A 15,980-nucleotide genomic window follows, 5' to 3' on the forward strand; every position below is an offset into this window, starting at 1 on the left:
CGGTAAGAAACCTCACCTCTGAAGAACGAGAGCGCATCCTTAACAGGAGGAACGCTGAGAAATTGGCTCGCTCAGAAGAAGCCAACCCTACCCGGGGTGAAGGACCATCCAAGGGTAAAGGGATAGATCCCCGAAACTGGGGAGGGATCGACCTCCACGATTCGGAAGTGGACGTCGAGGCGCAGCTGGGTGCCATACGATCCTGGGCCAGCGTGCGCGAGGAAACCTTAAGGAACCGTGAGGTCCACGAAGAGGCCCCGGTCGAGGGCATCGAGCCGTCGGAAGCCACTCCCTTGGAACAGGCAGTGAGAAACGCCGAGCAACGAATGGCCAAGGCGTTCCAGAAAGAAATTCAGCTGCTTCACAGGGAGATAGTGAGAAAAGACTCACTCCTGAAAGCAGCGACCCAGAAGACAGCCCATCCGCGCCCCAAGGGGGCTATCAACCCGATTGAGGAACTGGTGCAGCGGGCAGTGGGCAAAGACCCCAAGAAACGGGGATTAAGAGCATCTCCAGCGGCTCTGGACGCAATGGGTCAGATAGCCCCTAAGAGTTACCTAGGTCGCGCATTCGACCAAATGAAGTCGAGGAAGGCACGCACCTTGGACAGTGAGCCCTCGTCGAGTTCGGAATCGAGCAGCGAGTCCAGCTCGTCATCTTCATCCAGCGACTCTTCAGAGTCGGATGAATCGTCCACTGAGTCGTCGTCGTCGGCGGACAGTAATCAACCGGCGCGAAAGAAGAGATCCCCGAAAAAGCGAAACCGTTCTAAGAAACGTAAGTCCAGGAAAACGGCTAATAGGAGGAAGGTAACCTTAAAGCCAATCCCACCTGCTGAATACGATGGGGCTGTAGACTCCCGCGCGTTTCACAGATTCATAACGGAGGGGACGGCTTACGTAGAAGACGGGAACGTCGCGCGGGATCGACGAGTGTTCGTGCTATCGCACTTCTTGAAGGGGAAAGCCCATGATTTCTATGCAAGACAGGTGTCAGACCGACCAGACGAATGGAGGTTAAAGGAATTCTTCACCGAATTGTTTAACTACTGCTTCCCGCTTGATTATCGAACCAGGCAGCGAAAGAAGCTGTACCGCTGTTTCCAGGGTGAGAAACGCGTTAGAGACTACCTGTCAGAACTAAACGAGCTCTGGATGATGATCGGCAACATACCTGAGAGAGAGAAAGTGGTTAAATTTTGGTTCGGACTGAACCCCAGCATACAGAGTGAACTCTATAAGATGCGCCTCAATCCTGAGGTCACATCCCTGAAGAAGGTCCAACGGACCGCGGAAATAATAGAGCTGGCCAACTCGACCACGGAATCCCGCAGTCGAGATGACGGACAGCGTGCCTCCAAGAAGGGGAGTCACCCTGTTAAAGCAAGCCGAAGCTTACCCAACACGGATCGTCCCAACCCAGCAACCGCGGGACCAGCCAATGGGGGGCGACCAAGTGCCAATACCTCCAGAGGTAGGGATAGGAACCGCCCCAGAGGAAATAGACCACCCTCGAACTACGCTGGTAGAATGGGGGGCAACCTTAAACCTGCTAGAGATCAGCCTGACAGGATGAGCCGGGAAGAACACGACCGACTCGCCTCAGAGGGCAGGTGCTTCGTCTGCAAGCAGACGGGACACATATCCCGGAGCTGCCCCAGCAAAACTAACGTACCCTCAGGCGGTAGTAACCGGCCTCCGGGGGTACCAAACTACGCCATGCATGTAGACACTGGCAGGGAGGATACCCTTCAGGCCTTGGACTACAGCACAGAAGTCCTGACTGAGATCCCCCTAGGATTCGTAGGCTTCGAACGCCTGGAGCCTAAGTCGTTGGGGTCAGCAGTGGGGGGCCAGGCCCAGAAGAAGTTGAACCGCCCATGGGGAGTAAAGGACGTACCTATGGGAGACCCGCTGGCGAGAAGAGCGGAGCACCTGCTAAGGTTGCACGTTCCATACCCAGGGGATGATCTAGAAAGTGAGAACACGTTTTCGGAAGAACGGTTCTTAGTGTATCGAACGTCCGAGACGCACCACGTCATCATGGACCGGGGCTCACACCTCGGGGATGACCTGGTTATACTATCTAACCTGTTGAAGAACCCCAGGTTCTGTGTGAGCGGGTGGTACGCGAAGAGACTGATAATCCCTCTCAACTCACCCAGCTCACTGAAGTGGAAAACAAACCACTACTCCCGCATGGGAAACGCCACCTCTAAACGAGTCTCGGCTGTGCTGAATGGGGAGACTAACTACCCCGGCAGAACCAGCGCGAATCGCTTCGACTGTCAGCGCGTGAAATACGCTGACGACGTGGTATATGAGATAGTCGACCGGGAGTTGGGCTTCCACGTCTGGACAGACGAAGAGTTCCTGGATAATGAGAAACTCAGCATTAGCCACTGGTACGCTAAGCGCTTGTTAAAAGCTTACCACGAGATGGACCAGCTTATGTTGGAGGCGGAGCTGAGATGGGAGGATGACCACCTCCGGATATTGGAGGCAGGGTTGCGTGAACCAATGGATGTTGCCCTGGAAGAAGTTGCACATCAGTTATTTGCCATACCTGAGATAAGATTCGGGGAAACACCTCACCAATACCACCTGCTGGAGCTCAACGGGCAACAGGTGGCACCTGGCCGCTATCCGGCAATACAGAGGAACGCGGCGATAACCCGCGACCTAAGACGACTGATTCCCAAGCCAGTGGTCGTGGTGGTTCATGTGAACGGATGACCCGCGCGTGCACTGATAGACACCGGGTCACTAGCGGACTTCATGTCCTCCACCCTGGCGGAACAGTTACGAGTGAAACGCATTCAGCTAGAAAAACCACTCACTATCCAGCTTGCGGTGCAGGGCTCACGTTCCAAGGTAAATTTTGGGGCTAAGGCCCAGTTCTCATACCAGAACATTAGCGAAGAGCGTTTCTTTGATATAATAAACTTACAAAATTATGATCTTATCTTGGGGACACCCTTCCTGTTCCAACACCAGATAATGGTGGGATTGAACCCCTCTAGAGTGGTAGTGGGGAGTGATAAAGCGTTACCTGTGAAGGGCGAACACGTGTCAGTACTCGAGTCTCGAGCGGCGGGAACGATTGAGGAACAACTCGACGAAGCTCGTAAGAAATTGCACTTACTAGCAAAGCCGCTATGCGCTAAGGCCAGTGAGACTGGACTGCCCCCTTTGAGGGCGATCAATCACACCATACCTTTGATAGACTTGAACAAGGTCTATAGGTGGAGACCTTCTAAGTGTCCAGAACCCCTGCGACCACAGTGGGGAGAGAAACGAAAGGCGTACCTCGCGACTGGACGTTGGAAAGTCACTAGTGCGGGCAACACGGTCCCGATGCTGTTCATACGAAAGCCGGGATCGGATAAATTGCGCACTGTGGTTGATCTACGTGAGCGTAATAATAATACTAAGAAACTGTCGTCACCTTTGCCCGATATCGACGGGATACTGCGACGTGTCGCCAGGCGTAAGTATAAGTCCATTATTGATGGACAGGATGCATACGAACAGATTCGTATCATCCCGGAACACGTGGAGCGCACGACGGTCACTACACCTGATGGAAATATGGTAAGTACAGTATTACAGCAGGGGGATTGTAATGCCCCCGCGACTTACCAAGCCTTGATGAACCACCTGTTCGGTGAGTTCATCGGGAATTGGATGGATGTGTATCTTGATGACATCATCATTTATTCCAATACCCTGGCCGATCACATGGAGCACGTTAGAATTGTGATTCGCATACTCGAAAGGGAAAAACTTTACCTGAGCGAGGGTAAGCTTCAGTTCCTGTGTAACGAACTTAAAATTCTGGGCCGCGTGATCGACGAGCGGGGGATACGAATGGATCCCGATAAGGTGGACCGCATCGCGAACTGGAAGACGCCAACGAATCGAGACGCCTTGCGGAGTTTCCTAGGCGCGGTGGGATTTCTGGCGGACGATATACATAAAGTCAGAGTCCCCATGGGAGTATTGTCAGAAATCACTGGGGACACCGTACCTTTTCATTGGGAGTTTACCCATCAACGAGCGTTTGACGAGGTCAAACGCTATGTTGATAACTGTAAGGGGCACCACAGGGTCCCCTTGGATTATAGCGCTGGGGCCCCGCCCATTTGGCTGATGACTGATGCCAGTGGGCGCGGGATAGCCGCGGTGGTGGCACAGGGCGCAGACTGGCGCTCTGCCCAGGTGGCGGCGCTTTACAGCGCAAAACTCAACCCCGCGCAGCAAAATTACGCTGTTCATGAACAGGAGATGCTGGCAGGGGTTGAGGGAATGCTCCGGCATCGGGACATCCTGCAGGGGGCCAAGTTCATTTGGCTGACGGATCACAAAGGGTTGATCCACTTACTAAACCAGCGGGACCTCACGGGACGACAGGCTCGTTGGATGGAGAAGTTGGGTGAGTTCGACTTCGACATCCAATACTTGCCGGGGGAGGAGAATATCCTCCCAGACGCGCTGTCGCGTCTGTACTCCTACGACGCCCCTGGGACTGTTCGTGCACCTGGGGAGTTCACGGCGCATGACGACTCGTCCTGGGTGGGTCCTAGGGACAAATTGCCGGGCCTCATCTCTATGCCCGTATCCGTGGGACCTGAGGCACTTGCAGCCTCGACTAGGCGCAGTGCCAGATTGGCAGCTAAGCCTGCTGTGCAGTCAGTGGTAAGGCCCAGACGACGGCGCACCGCTGAGGTGACTGAGAGCTTACCTACCCTACTGGGATCGACGCCCAGGCTGATGGGTTCGACGGCGTCAGCAGCGTCTGCCCCGGGCCAGGAATCCACTGGACCTGGGCCAGACGCGGCTGAGCGTGCCAAGTTGGTGAGCCCGGCTGCGCGACCTGCACAATTGAGAGGTTCAGCAGCGTCTGCCCTGAGGCAGTGGCCCACTGGCACTGGGTCAGACGCGGCGAAACATACCACGTTGGGGGAACTCCCCATACCGCTGGTTGTGTCGGCTGGGTCTGAGCGGGGACGTGAGGGTCCCGCCACTGGCCCAGACACGGGTGGCCATACCGGACGGCGTGCTCGCATGGTGGAACCCGCCGAAACGGGGAGGCCTGAGACAGCCGTGGAATTCGCACGGCGCGTGGCACCTCATTTCGTCCTCAGAGGACCTAAGGGACGAAAGGAGGGGGAGGTGGCAGGCAGCAAGACCTGCCCAGACGAGCAGCTGGTTCCACTGGGATACCCAGACGAGAGTGAGCTGATTCAGGGCATAAAAAATCAGTATGCTAGAGACCCGTTTTTTAAACGGATTTTGGACTCACCTGACGACTATCGAAACTTCGAGGTCTCGGATGGATTGATCCGACTACGCACACGAGATAAGACTCTATTGTGTATACCGGACGTAAAGATTAGTGGTCGCGCTGTAAGGGAGATAATTATCTCACAAGCGCATTCAATACTAGCTCACCTGGGAGCTTCTAAGACGTTGACGTATCTTAGAGACCACGTCTGGTGGAAGAGTTTAGTTAGTGACGTCACAATGTACTGCAACACGTGTAACACGTGCAAAAGGAGCAAACCTTCGAATCAGAAGCCATACGGAATGTTACACCCGCTTACTATACCTTCTAGGCCCTGGGAATCCATAGGCATGGACTTTGTGGGTCCACTTCCCCTGTCAAAGGACCGGGACGGTGAGTACGATTCAATCACGGTTATAATTGACCGATTTACGTCAATGGTTCACCTTGTCCCTAGCCGCGTTAACTATAACGCTCGGGACATAGCCGAACTCGTGTTCGCTGAGGTGTACAAGTTACACGGGTTACCTAGGTCGATTGTAAGCGATCGAGATGTCCTTTTTACCAGTACGTTCTGGACGCACCTTAACCGCCTTCTAGGTATCGAGCAGCGTATGTCCAGCGCCTACCACCCCGAATCTGACGGTGCGACTGAGCGGGCTAACCGTACCGTCACCCAGATGCTGAGATCATGCATCTCCACTCACCAGAAGGACTGGGCAGCTCGCTTACCGGCCATCGAGTTCGCGATCAACTTAGCTCAGTCCGAATCCACCGCCTTATCACCATTCTTCGCCAACAACGGGAGAATGCCTCGCACTATGGTGTGGAACGACCCCCGACAGGATGAGTACCCTGGCGTGCGTGCGTACGCCCAGAAGATGAAGGAGTCGCTCATCCGGGCTCATGACTCAATGCTGGAAGCCCGTGTCAAGCAGACACGGAACGCCAACCGTAAACGCCAACTCTGCCCTTTCAAGGCGGGCGACCTGGCGTACGTCTCCACGAAGAACATATCATTCCCTAAGGGGTTGGCCCGGAAGCTCCTCCCCAAGTACGTAGGACCTTACAAGCTAACTAAGGACTACGGGAACAACTCCTTCCTCGTGGAACTGCCCGATCGGTTGAAGCAACGGGGGGTCCACCCTGTATTCCACTCTTCCTTACTACGAATTCACCTACCAAACGACGACCGCCTGTTTCCCGGCCGTTTGGAGACTCAAGTCGCGGATTTCGGGGAACCCGACACGGAGTGGGCAGTCGATCGTATCCTGTCACACACGGGTGCCCGCGAGAACGCGTCGTTCGAGGTGCAGTGGAGGGCTGGCGACATCACCTGGTTACCATATGACCAGGTGACGCACCTGAACGCCTTATCGGAATATTTCGAACTGCTTGGTATATCAGCTATCTCTGATCTGACAGAGGGACAAGGAACGCACCCCGATGACGACCAGCCAATATCCTTGAGTGCGGTCTCAATTGGGGTTGGCGTCGGCTTAAAAGCCCAGTCCGTTCCTTCCACTACCCCATCTCCCAACTCCATCAATCCCCTTACAACCATGCACTCCGCACCCCTCGTCAATTTCGTCGAACACGGCCGCGACTTCATCATTACCAACCCCAACAACGTCGACGAGACGCGTTCCGTCACTCGTGACCAGTTGAAGTCCTTCATCCACTATTCCTTCGCCCTTCGTAACAAGGCCGCATCGGCTCGACCTATCTGCCCGTTAGGGTATGAGTACTTCGCCGTCGCCTACAACCATGAGGGACTTGCTACTACCGCCTCCTACCTTGATGACCAAGGTATCGTCAAGAGCGAGGGCGCGTCCATCGAGGTTGGCGACCTCATGGACGAGGAGGACGAAGATGTCACCCTATCCGCAACACGCATGGACCAAGTCGATCGTATGGTGTGGCACACTGCCCTCTCTGCCGCTCACCAGCGTGACAAGATTGAGGAGCGCCGCATGATGAATAAGAAGGGGAAGAACTACTTCAAGAAGCAGCAGGTGAAGATGTTCAAGAAGGGGTTTGGGAACAACAGGAAGACCGCGCAGGGCGTCATCTTCCCGGGAGGGGCCAGCGCTTCTGGTAGCGCGCCGCCCCCTGACGAAGAAGAAATGAACACGGTGGGGTGACGCACCTTTCTACTCTTTAGACGAGAGAGTGACCTCTCTCTGGAGGGGGAGATGTAACGGTTGCTGTCTTGCCTCAATTAGAAACGCCCCTTACTTTTGACACTCCCCTGCCTAGCAATTATTCTGAATCATTCGCGTTATGTTTTATCCTTCGCTCCCTATGTCTTGTTCCCTATCTACTGTACCTTACATTCCTACATTCTCCGAGCAGTAGATTAGCTTGTCATCTCATACACTTAAATACGGGCTACTGTCATAGACTTAGGGTAGCGTTCTTGTACCCAGAAATACCAGACTTTAACACCGTCTATCTGTGGGAACGTTCTTCTATTGTGCCGCCTACCTCGAGCCTTCACACGCTAAACGGTAGACGTCACAACATGCCGGCGGTATCTATATTCAGAAGTTGCACTTCCTTGACTGAGACTATTGGAAGGCAGGTCGTTTCTTCCCTGGTACGTCTGGGTACTGCTCGCCTTTGCAAACCACAAACAACCCTGAAACCCGATATCAGCTCCACTTGACTCATCTTTCATCATCCATTATTATGACATGCACCCTGCTTCGCCACGAGATTTAAAAGCCTAGAACATTCAACAATCACGGGCGCCAATGTCTTCACACTTCCAGTATCGATGTATTACGGGCGAGCGTTTCTTGGGCGACGACCAAAGCATGTTACCGCTGTCATGGTGCGCTGGTTTGCCTGTTTGTCTGCATGATAACGATCCGTAACTTGTGGGCAAACTCCCATGACCTACATCCGAGTCAATCTCGTCAGCGCTGGCGCTAGATTCGGTATTTTCCTCCTCTCCCGAACTTCATCAGCGAACACGTTCGATCTAGATGCACCTTCACGATATCTCAAATGATACATAGAAAACGTTGTCGCCGCTCTCGACGGTGAGCGGTCCTATGCGCTATCGTAAGTATTGGCCTGGTTTCCTCGTTTCGGATGTTATGTTTCATGTATTTTAGGACTCGAAATTCACCGAAAGTGTAGAGGCAGCGTGATCGTCGATCCAAAGTGCCGTTCATGCGGAGGTGACGTTAGCGTTGGCACAGAAACATGGTTGTGAATCAGTGAGCAACAAAAAAAAAGGGTAGTGAGGCCCTAGTGGTGAGGGGAGGGGAGGTTCAGTCGCTACATACTGATGGCTTCCCCAGGGAAGCTATTGAGTCAAAGATGAGTCACCCGTTTAATGACCGAAGGAAGAATTACTCAGGAGGTCATTGAGAGACTGCGCGGAGTCCCAACGTGTACGGAGTGGAGCGTTACCTGGAATAATACCGGGAGTTTGGCTGGCAGCCGAGTACCGCCATCAAAAACACGCATTACTAGTAAAGGGCAGTCCTATTCGAGAGCCGAGAATTCGAATGGAATATCGCTAGGTGATTGGTCCAAAGTGAATGGGAAAAGAAAACTTCACGGCCCATCTTCTGGTCTGCTTCTTGCATGTAGATGCTCTCCCTTGGCCTGATTTGAGTTTGGATCTCACTTTTTTCATCTGGATGTTTTATTAGATCGATTCTGCCTCCCGCACACCACGATGCAACAACTTTTACGGAGGTTGATGGATATGTTTCACAAGTGGAAAACATCGCAGGTGACTGCCAGTACGATAACAATTCTTCCCCCGTGCGGGATTACCTACATGTCGTTTCTCCGTGAATGCACAACAGATCTTTGAGTGCATGTCTCGGTAAGCATCATGAGATGATGACTGTCTTTCTTGCCTCAACGAAGTGACATGCGGATCTCACACAGGTGAATGTGTATGCATACTACAAGTACACAGCTTTCCATACTGCGATGGCCTGCACTAGAGCTTTTCGGAATTTCTGCCACCGAAGATACGCCTGGCTCATCTGGACTAGAATTGATTTTTGCACCGGGTCTGTCAATGGCATATATTTTGGGCCTCCTATTCTGATCTGCCAGGCTATACTGTCATAATGATGCATCAAAACAGGCTAACTAGCAGATTTTGATGATGCATCAACTATGATAGTGAGCAGTGGTGGATCATGGTGGATCCCAATGCATCAACCTCAACCCTATTGGGAATGTGATGCATCACCATCCCGCACCAAATTGGGCTGCACCCAGCATCCGTTCGCTGGCATTATACCCGGTACCTTGCTTCCGTTGTCTGTACCTTGCTTCCGTTGTCTGTACCTTGCTTACCTATGCTGTACCTTGCTTACCTACACTAGATCCAGGCATCCGTCTGGCCATCCGGCTATCTAACTCGTTTTTGGGAGACCTCTTACCTTTCCACAGTCTTCACTGAAGCTTGCGCTCAAGTCAAATACGTCCATGACGTCATTTTTCAAAATTTTATCACAAGTCCAGCTCCCTTTCTAAAATATGTATGTAAGGATGAATTTATCCCGCAGAACTGAAACACCGCTGCGCCTTGAATGTATGAACTTCGAACTGAGCGTCTTCCTGTACGTCTGCTTGCACCGGGCATGCAGAACAAATTCTGAACAATATGATAGCGCATATTTACATTTCGTTCTTGTTCATTGTACAACAAGAAACATTCAATTTAATCACTATTACTGACATGGATACTTGCAACAAGATATGTAGATGAGACACTATTTTACTGATTATGTATGCCGAGCGCGCCTAGGATGTAGTCATCAGTGCGATGCAACTTGAAGCACATAAAAGACCGACTTACTTCATTGGCCCGCCAATATCGTTGTCATGTTCTCTTGCATTGAAGGGTTTGCGCACTTGGCGATGCCCATCTGGGAGTGGTTGGATTTCATCTGCCGAGGAAGTGGGCACGGTCAGTTGTGAACGTTGTTGTGTGCGCCTTCCACGACGACGCTCAGCTCCAGCTTGGACTGATGAAGTTGGTGCAGCGCCAGCACCATCAGATTCATTGGGTGTTCCCATATTTTCAACATCGGCACGAGGAGCCGGAGGGATTACGACTTGAGAATATTGGGCAGATGATGCATCATCAGCGGGAGGAGCCGGAGGGATAATGACTTGCGAATATTGGGCAGATGATGTATCAGGAGCCAGAGGGATAACGACTTGCGAATATTGGGCAGATGATGCATCATCAGCGGGAGGAGCCGGAGGGATAACAACTTCAGGATATCGAGTAGATGATGCATCATGGGCGTGAGGAGCCGGAGGGATAATGACTTGGGAATATTGGTTAGATGATGTATCATCAGCGCGAGGAGCCGGAGGGATAAAGACTTCAGGATATTGTGTAGATGATATGTCATCAGTGTGAGGAGCTGGAGGGATAAAGACTTCAGGATATGGGTTGGATTGAAGGGGGGGGGGGGGCTTTGGGGAGAGCTTCCAGAATGCTGATGTTGAAATCTGGGTCATTGATGAGAGCAGTAAACACTTCGTGGTCAAACACGGGTAGGTTGGGAGGGTTGTTGAACGAAGCCAAGTGGGAATCACTCGGGAGCTGAGAACCAGATGATGCATCACCCAAGATTTGCGCACATGGAAGTAATGCATCAGTTGATGCTATGGCGGCGCCAAAATCGTCGATGGATCACTCAGACTGTACATGCCCGCAGTGTTGATTCGATGGGCGCTGTTTGGTAGGAGATCATCCAAGTCCTCTTCTTCCACACGACGATCACCATGCTCACTGCCACTCGTTGTCGCCCCCTCCTCACTATGCTCACTGCCGCTCGTTGTCGCCCACTCCTCATCTGAACCATTCATGCGAGTCTGATGATGAATCTTCTGCATCCTCAGCATCTGAGTCTTGGGGCAGTGTCGACTCAAATGCTAGTGAAAAGGTCAGTGCATGCTTTCGAACTGACACTTATATGGACGTACCGAGAGCGTCTTTGACGAAGGCTAGGAATGCAGCCTGCACCACATCAAATTTGGCGTAAGTCTGATCAAATTGTGCCCCACTCTCAAGTTCGCCAACATGATAGCTTCATAATATTAGGTAAGCGCACTTCCTCATCAACTATCACGCATCACTCACTTGAACACAGACACCTCTCCAGTGCTAGGATCCTTCCCTCCCATAAGGATCGTGAACTTCCACCCACCCGTGGCATGTGCAAGGTATTTAAGGATCCGATCAAGCATAGGACCGAGCCTCACGGATGGCCCTGCAGTTTTTAAATGCGCTTCAGATACGACCATGTAATCAACGACAGAAGTACGTACTTAATCTTGGTTGCGTCGTCAATTTTTTGCATCTTCCCCGACTTCTGGCGTAAACGTGCTTTTGCATGCTTTGCCTTTGCCTTCTGGTAACGCCTTTCAACCTTATTCTTGATGTCCTCGCATTCTTCAGAGTACAAACGGCGCGTGACCTCACAGCGCTTATTCAGCTTTGGCCCGCGGTGAGTAACATTCTGTACTCTGATTTCGGCATCTGCGGTGTCCTTGACTTTTTCTTCATAGTATTTGTAGGAGTAAATGTCCAGTTTTTGCGGTGCGCGGGTCCCCTTAAGTTCCACACCACCAGCTAACACAGTGTCGAACTTCAAAGCTCCTTTAACACCACTCGTGCGGCCCAGGCAAGCAGGGTTTTTCCGCCAACGGTACCATGTAGTTATTTGCTAATCAAAATGAGTTGGTACGTGTGTTTCGCATGCTCGCAGATGGTAGTGCTTACCTGTTCACGACTTTCCACAGTGTTTGCCAAATCTTTTACTTGATCTGGCGTAAGGACGTGGTCAGCAGGCAAGTCACCAAAGAGGGCCCTTCGCTCTGGCCATTTCTCAAAAAATGATTTGTTGACTTTTTTCCAGAACTCCTCGTATTTCTTGCCTGCGGCGCGCGTGCGAAATTCTTCCAACATAGAGGTGAGAAATTCCTCTTGCTCGTTGCTCATCCATTTTTGAGGCATCTATTACTGAGATCAGTAGGAGCAGAGGGCAGCATCCTGGCACATACAGCGGTCAGACCTGAGGGTCAGTACATAGTGAGTTAGGGAGGGAGGAGGGATGTTTTTCTTCGTCTTCGTCCTTTGAATATCATAGAGCCCATTTTCGATGGACCGAATCGCAGGACCGAATCGCTAGACCGAATCACCGCCTTCACTACCAGTCACTCTTTTTTGACGTTTTGAATCTAATTTAATTCAGAGGATCCTCGTTTCTCAGATGCGACATCCACATTACCATCTCCGGCAGACCCACAAAACGATGCTATTTAGTACAATGATATTTTCAACCTTGATATCTACAATCTCTCTGTACATAGTGTTTGTAAAAATAAAGGCTTTGATCTGTGTCTCGTCGTGAAATATATAAAACTCCTGGGTGAAAAAATGCACGGTCCGTACCTTCACATGTAATGTTCTGAAAAAGATCAGCCCAACCCATAGCAACAAATAGCCACAAGGCGGACCTGAGGGACATAGACCTACATAGACGCTGTAGGAAGCGCCACCGAAGCAGACTCGGAAGCACTTGATCATCAAAGCAGGGCCTGGACCGGAAGGTAACAGTGCTTCAACCTAGTGAGTGTCGGTGCATACCAGTAGTTAGTCCGTATGATATTTACCTGTAAATATTCTGTGAGCGCCATTTTTGAACATTTGAACAATATCATTCACTTACGGATGAGTCGGCTTGTGAGAGCGCTTGCTTATGTGAGGAGTTAAAGTTAGCGATCGGTACATTGAATTGCAGTCAATATGGTCCTACCATGCTACTAGTATGCAGTGATATCTCCTCCAGACGTATCATCGCCCAAGAAATCGGTTGAGGTATGATGTGTCCTAGTAGCTCAGTCATGTCTGCTGCATGTTCAGCATCAAATTGTGAGTGAGCATAGTTCATTCTGAACCGGACAACTTAACTTGAAACTCATTGCGGTCCTACCATGATTAGATCAGGATTCAGTAGTACTACTTTACAGGTAAAGCTATTAAGGTCCGACCTACATGTCCAACCTACTCCGGTGATGATTAACGACTACTCGTATCACAATAGTAAGTCACTGAATAACGACTCGGCAAGGTCAGTTCACTCCACTTGAAACTTCAATATGGAATTGCGGATTAAGGTCCATCCGATAACGCTCCACTTGCGCTGCACTGGCAGTGATGCTTTAGCAGGTGTGTGCACATTGTCTCACAATGAGTAGATGTGCTGATTATCATCCATGCCATGCACTGCACTTACAGTTCCTTTTATCTACAGCGTGTTCTCAGCACATGCATGGGCCATCGACATTTGAACGGAGGCTCGTAATCTATACGGTCCGACGAACCAATGGAGGCTCTTAACTCAATACAGTCCAACCACAAATCGAAGCATCCGAAGCTCATCCTCTTTTTTCTCTCCACCACACAAAACGACACCGCAAATGACACCGTTGCTCGCTATGGCCCCCCCAACTAAATATAAAACCGATGTGGCTAAGCTTCAGGCTATGAGAGCCAAGCGTTCCCGGTACTACGCTAAGTAAGTATCGTCTATTTCGTTCAGCCTATGATGCCCTGATTACAGATGCAGGTGCCGTGAGGAGATCCTTGCAAAAAGAAGAGAGAAATACCACCTCAACAAAAACCGTCGAAAGGACGATGACAGCAGCGACAACAAGGGTGCGGGTGACAACTTGGATAAGGGCAACGATGGCAGTGATGAGTGTGCGAGCGATGACGATGAATCAATGTACGTGCTGAATATTATTATTGTCGCTGTGTTTTTAATATAAATATCAGAGGGACATTAGATGAATGTATTGCTGTGGTGAAGTATGCTAAAGACGACTTCATGGCGCACATCAAATCTCCGCAAATATTCACCTTGGGCGTCCTTGCCGAATACACAAAGTCTATCCCAGATGCTCCCGGAACTCACGGGGATAGAGAGATTCTCAAGCGCGCGATGTCGAGCATCGAAGACTTCCTTGACAGGGCTAGTCGAGGACAAGACGGTATCCTCCAATTGTGTGGGGTTTGTGACGAGTGGCGTGCCGCAGAACAAGTGTGCAGGAGCATGAGGGACACCATTGCTATGGTGGAAGATATTTATTGTCATGCGCTCAGCGATGGAGATGCTGAGTTAGCCGTAGTTCATTTACTCAAGGGATTCTTGTACCAGAACTACAACAAATTTTGAATAGGCTCGTGAGGCTTGCGCACTAATGTCACTTTGAATTGCATATTTCTTATTGAGATTCACGCTGTGCTACTATGTAAAAGCTTCAGGTATACGTTACGTCAACACCTCCGTTTCGCCGCGGCCAATGGCCTCTTTCATCAGCTGAATTCCTTCGGCAACTGAGCGGACCTTCGAAAAAGACGCCCTGCTCACGCCAATGACATGGGACGAGGTCTGCTGCCTGTTGGCGGATCACAAATCAGCTGCCGTTAATCTAAATAACACGAATCACTTACCAAGTAGAGAATACACCAATACGGCGGCCACGGGTCACCCAGTAGAAGGGACCCGTAGCGTCAGCCGCTGGCACATCATAGTTCACAACAGGAGTCAACGCTGGCAACGCTGGGATGAGTGGAGCTGATGTCGAAGTGGTCGAAGGAGTCAACGCTGGGACGAGTGGAGTTGATGCCGAAGTGGTCGAAACAGCACTGATAGCAGAAATGGCGGCGACCAGCACGTTCTGGACCGCATCATGGATCTTGGACGTCACATCAGACACCTCCTGCCCAGTGATATTCATCTGGGCCAACAGCGCAATGAGACTATCTGTGGAACATTAGTAAGAAGCAGAGCGTGCTTAGGAATATCGTTGCTTACCAGTGCCATTGTCACCAGTATCGTCAGCGATGGGCGCCGCAGGCAGGTCATCTATCCTGCTAGTAAGTACCAGAGCGCGCTCGGAGATATCGCTGCTTACCAGTGCCATTACCATCATTACCATCAACGACGAGCGCCGCAGGCACAGCAGCTATTATCGTGCTGGGGGAGATCATCATTGGGTGTAGTAAGTATGGGAGGAGAATTGATGTTGAAAAGGGAACTGACCTCGGGCTTTTTGTACAGGGAAAGCCATCCATATTGGGTGATGCAGTAGCCTTGGCCGCTGCAGTCGTAGTTTTTGCATTGCACTGGCAGTGAGTAAGTGAGTAGTTCGATGAGTTCGACTTCGATGAGTTGCAAGCTTCTGTCACGCTAACCTGTCACATTGTGTCACACCTTCTCATGCACAAGCCCATTGCCTGAGCCCATTGCCTGAGCGATGTTACCTGCTAGAAATTCTTCAAATGCAGGCTCCACCCGAATTGATGGTGTCACCGAGCGTGTCGCCCCAACCAGTCATCAAACTATCCAATGTGCCCCTTCACATTTCACTTTTCGACAAGTCAACAATCGAAAACGACCCAAGCTCAATCACTATGTACCGCCTACCTCACAGTTGCAAGAGACGGTCCATACCACCTTCAGGTTTTCAGGACGTCGAGATGGGAATATGCAGGTGTCTGCTGCCCATCTGATTTGTCGCCCGTCACCTTCTTCCACACACCAGTCTTCCAAATTTGCAGGGCCTGAGGATGGAAGCACCGAGTTTGATTTTGCGATGTTTGATGAACCTTCAATGGATGCTGGCGAAGA

At 51.1% G+C, this 15,980-nt stretch overlaps 5 protein-coding genes across 5 annotated transcripts; 2 read left to right on the forward strand and 3 right to left on the reverse strand.

Annotated features, from left to right (window-relative positions):
• Nucleotides 1-1,901: 1,901 nt before the first annotated feature.
• DEU56DRAFT_697882 (uncharacterized protein) lies at nt 1,902-2,498 on the forward strand (the record flags this gene model as incomplete). The annotated part of the gene is made up of 1 exon (XM_041347265.1): nt 1,902-2,498. A coding segment is annotated over one exon (597 nt), but the record flags the coding sequence as incomplete, so codon positions are not given.
• Nucleotides 2,499-10,049: 7,551 nt separating this feature from the next.
• Nucleotides 10,050-10,797, reverse strand: DEU56DRAFT_916028 (uncharacterized protein; the record flags this gene model as incomplete). Its single annotated transcript, XM_041357816.1, has 2 exons — nt 10,050-10,068; nt 10,124-10,797. The coding sequence occupies 2 exons, from the start codon at nt 10,795-10,797 to the stop codon at nt 10,050-10,052; spliced, it is 693 nt and encodes a 230-aa protein (XP_041205000.1).
• Nucleotides 10,798-11,131: 334 nt separating this feature from the next.
• On the reverse strand, nt 11,132-12,298 carry DEU56DRAFT_916029 (uncharacterized protein; the record flags this gene model as incomplete). Its single annotated transcript, XM_041357817.1, has 5 exons — nt 11,132-11,214; nt 11,266-11,369; nt 11,423-11,539; nt 11,611-12,008; nt 12,065-12,298. 5 exons carry the CDS (start codon nt 12,296-12,298, stop codon nt 11,132-11,134), a joined length of 936 nt encoding a protein of 311 aa, XP_041205001.1.
• A 1,484-nt stretch (nt 12,299-13,782) lies between these two features.
• On the forward strand, nt 13,783-14,522 carry DEU56DRAFT_916030 (uncharacterized protein; the record flags this gene model as incomplete). Its single annotated transcript, XM_041357818.1, has 3 exons — nt 13,783-13,862; nt 13,914-14,072; nt 14,123-14,522. 3 exons carry the CDS (start codon nt 13,783-13,785, stop codon nt 14,520-14,522), a joined length of 639 nt encoding a protein of 212 aa, XP_041205002.1.
• A 96-nt stretch (nt 14,523-14,618) lies between these two features.
• On the reverse strand, nt 14,619-15,340 carry DEU56DRAFT_916031 (uncharacterized protein; the record flags this gene model as incomplete). The annotated part of the gene is made up of 4 exons (XM_041357819.1): nt 14,619-14,745; nt 14,801-15,113; nt 15,165-15,215; nt 15,265-15,340. The coding sequence occupies 4 exons, from the start codon at nt 15,338-15,340 to the stop codon at nt 14,619-14,621; spliced, it is 567 nt and encodes a 188-aa protein (XP_041205003.1).
• Between the last annotated feature and the right edge of the window lie 640 nt (nt 15,341-15,980).

The sequence above is a fragment of the Suillus clintonianus genome (assembly GCF_016758775.1).
Source record: "Suillus clintonianus strain FC179 chromosome Unknown DEU56scaffold_78, whole genome shotgun sequence".
Taxonomy (NCBI): Eukaryota; Fungi; Basidiomycota; class Agaricomycetes; order Boletales; family Suillaceae; genus Suillus; species Suillus clintonianus.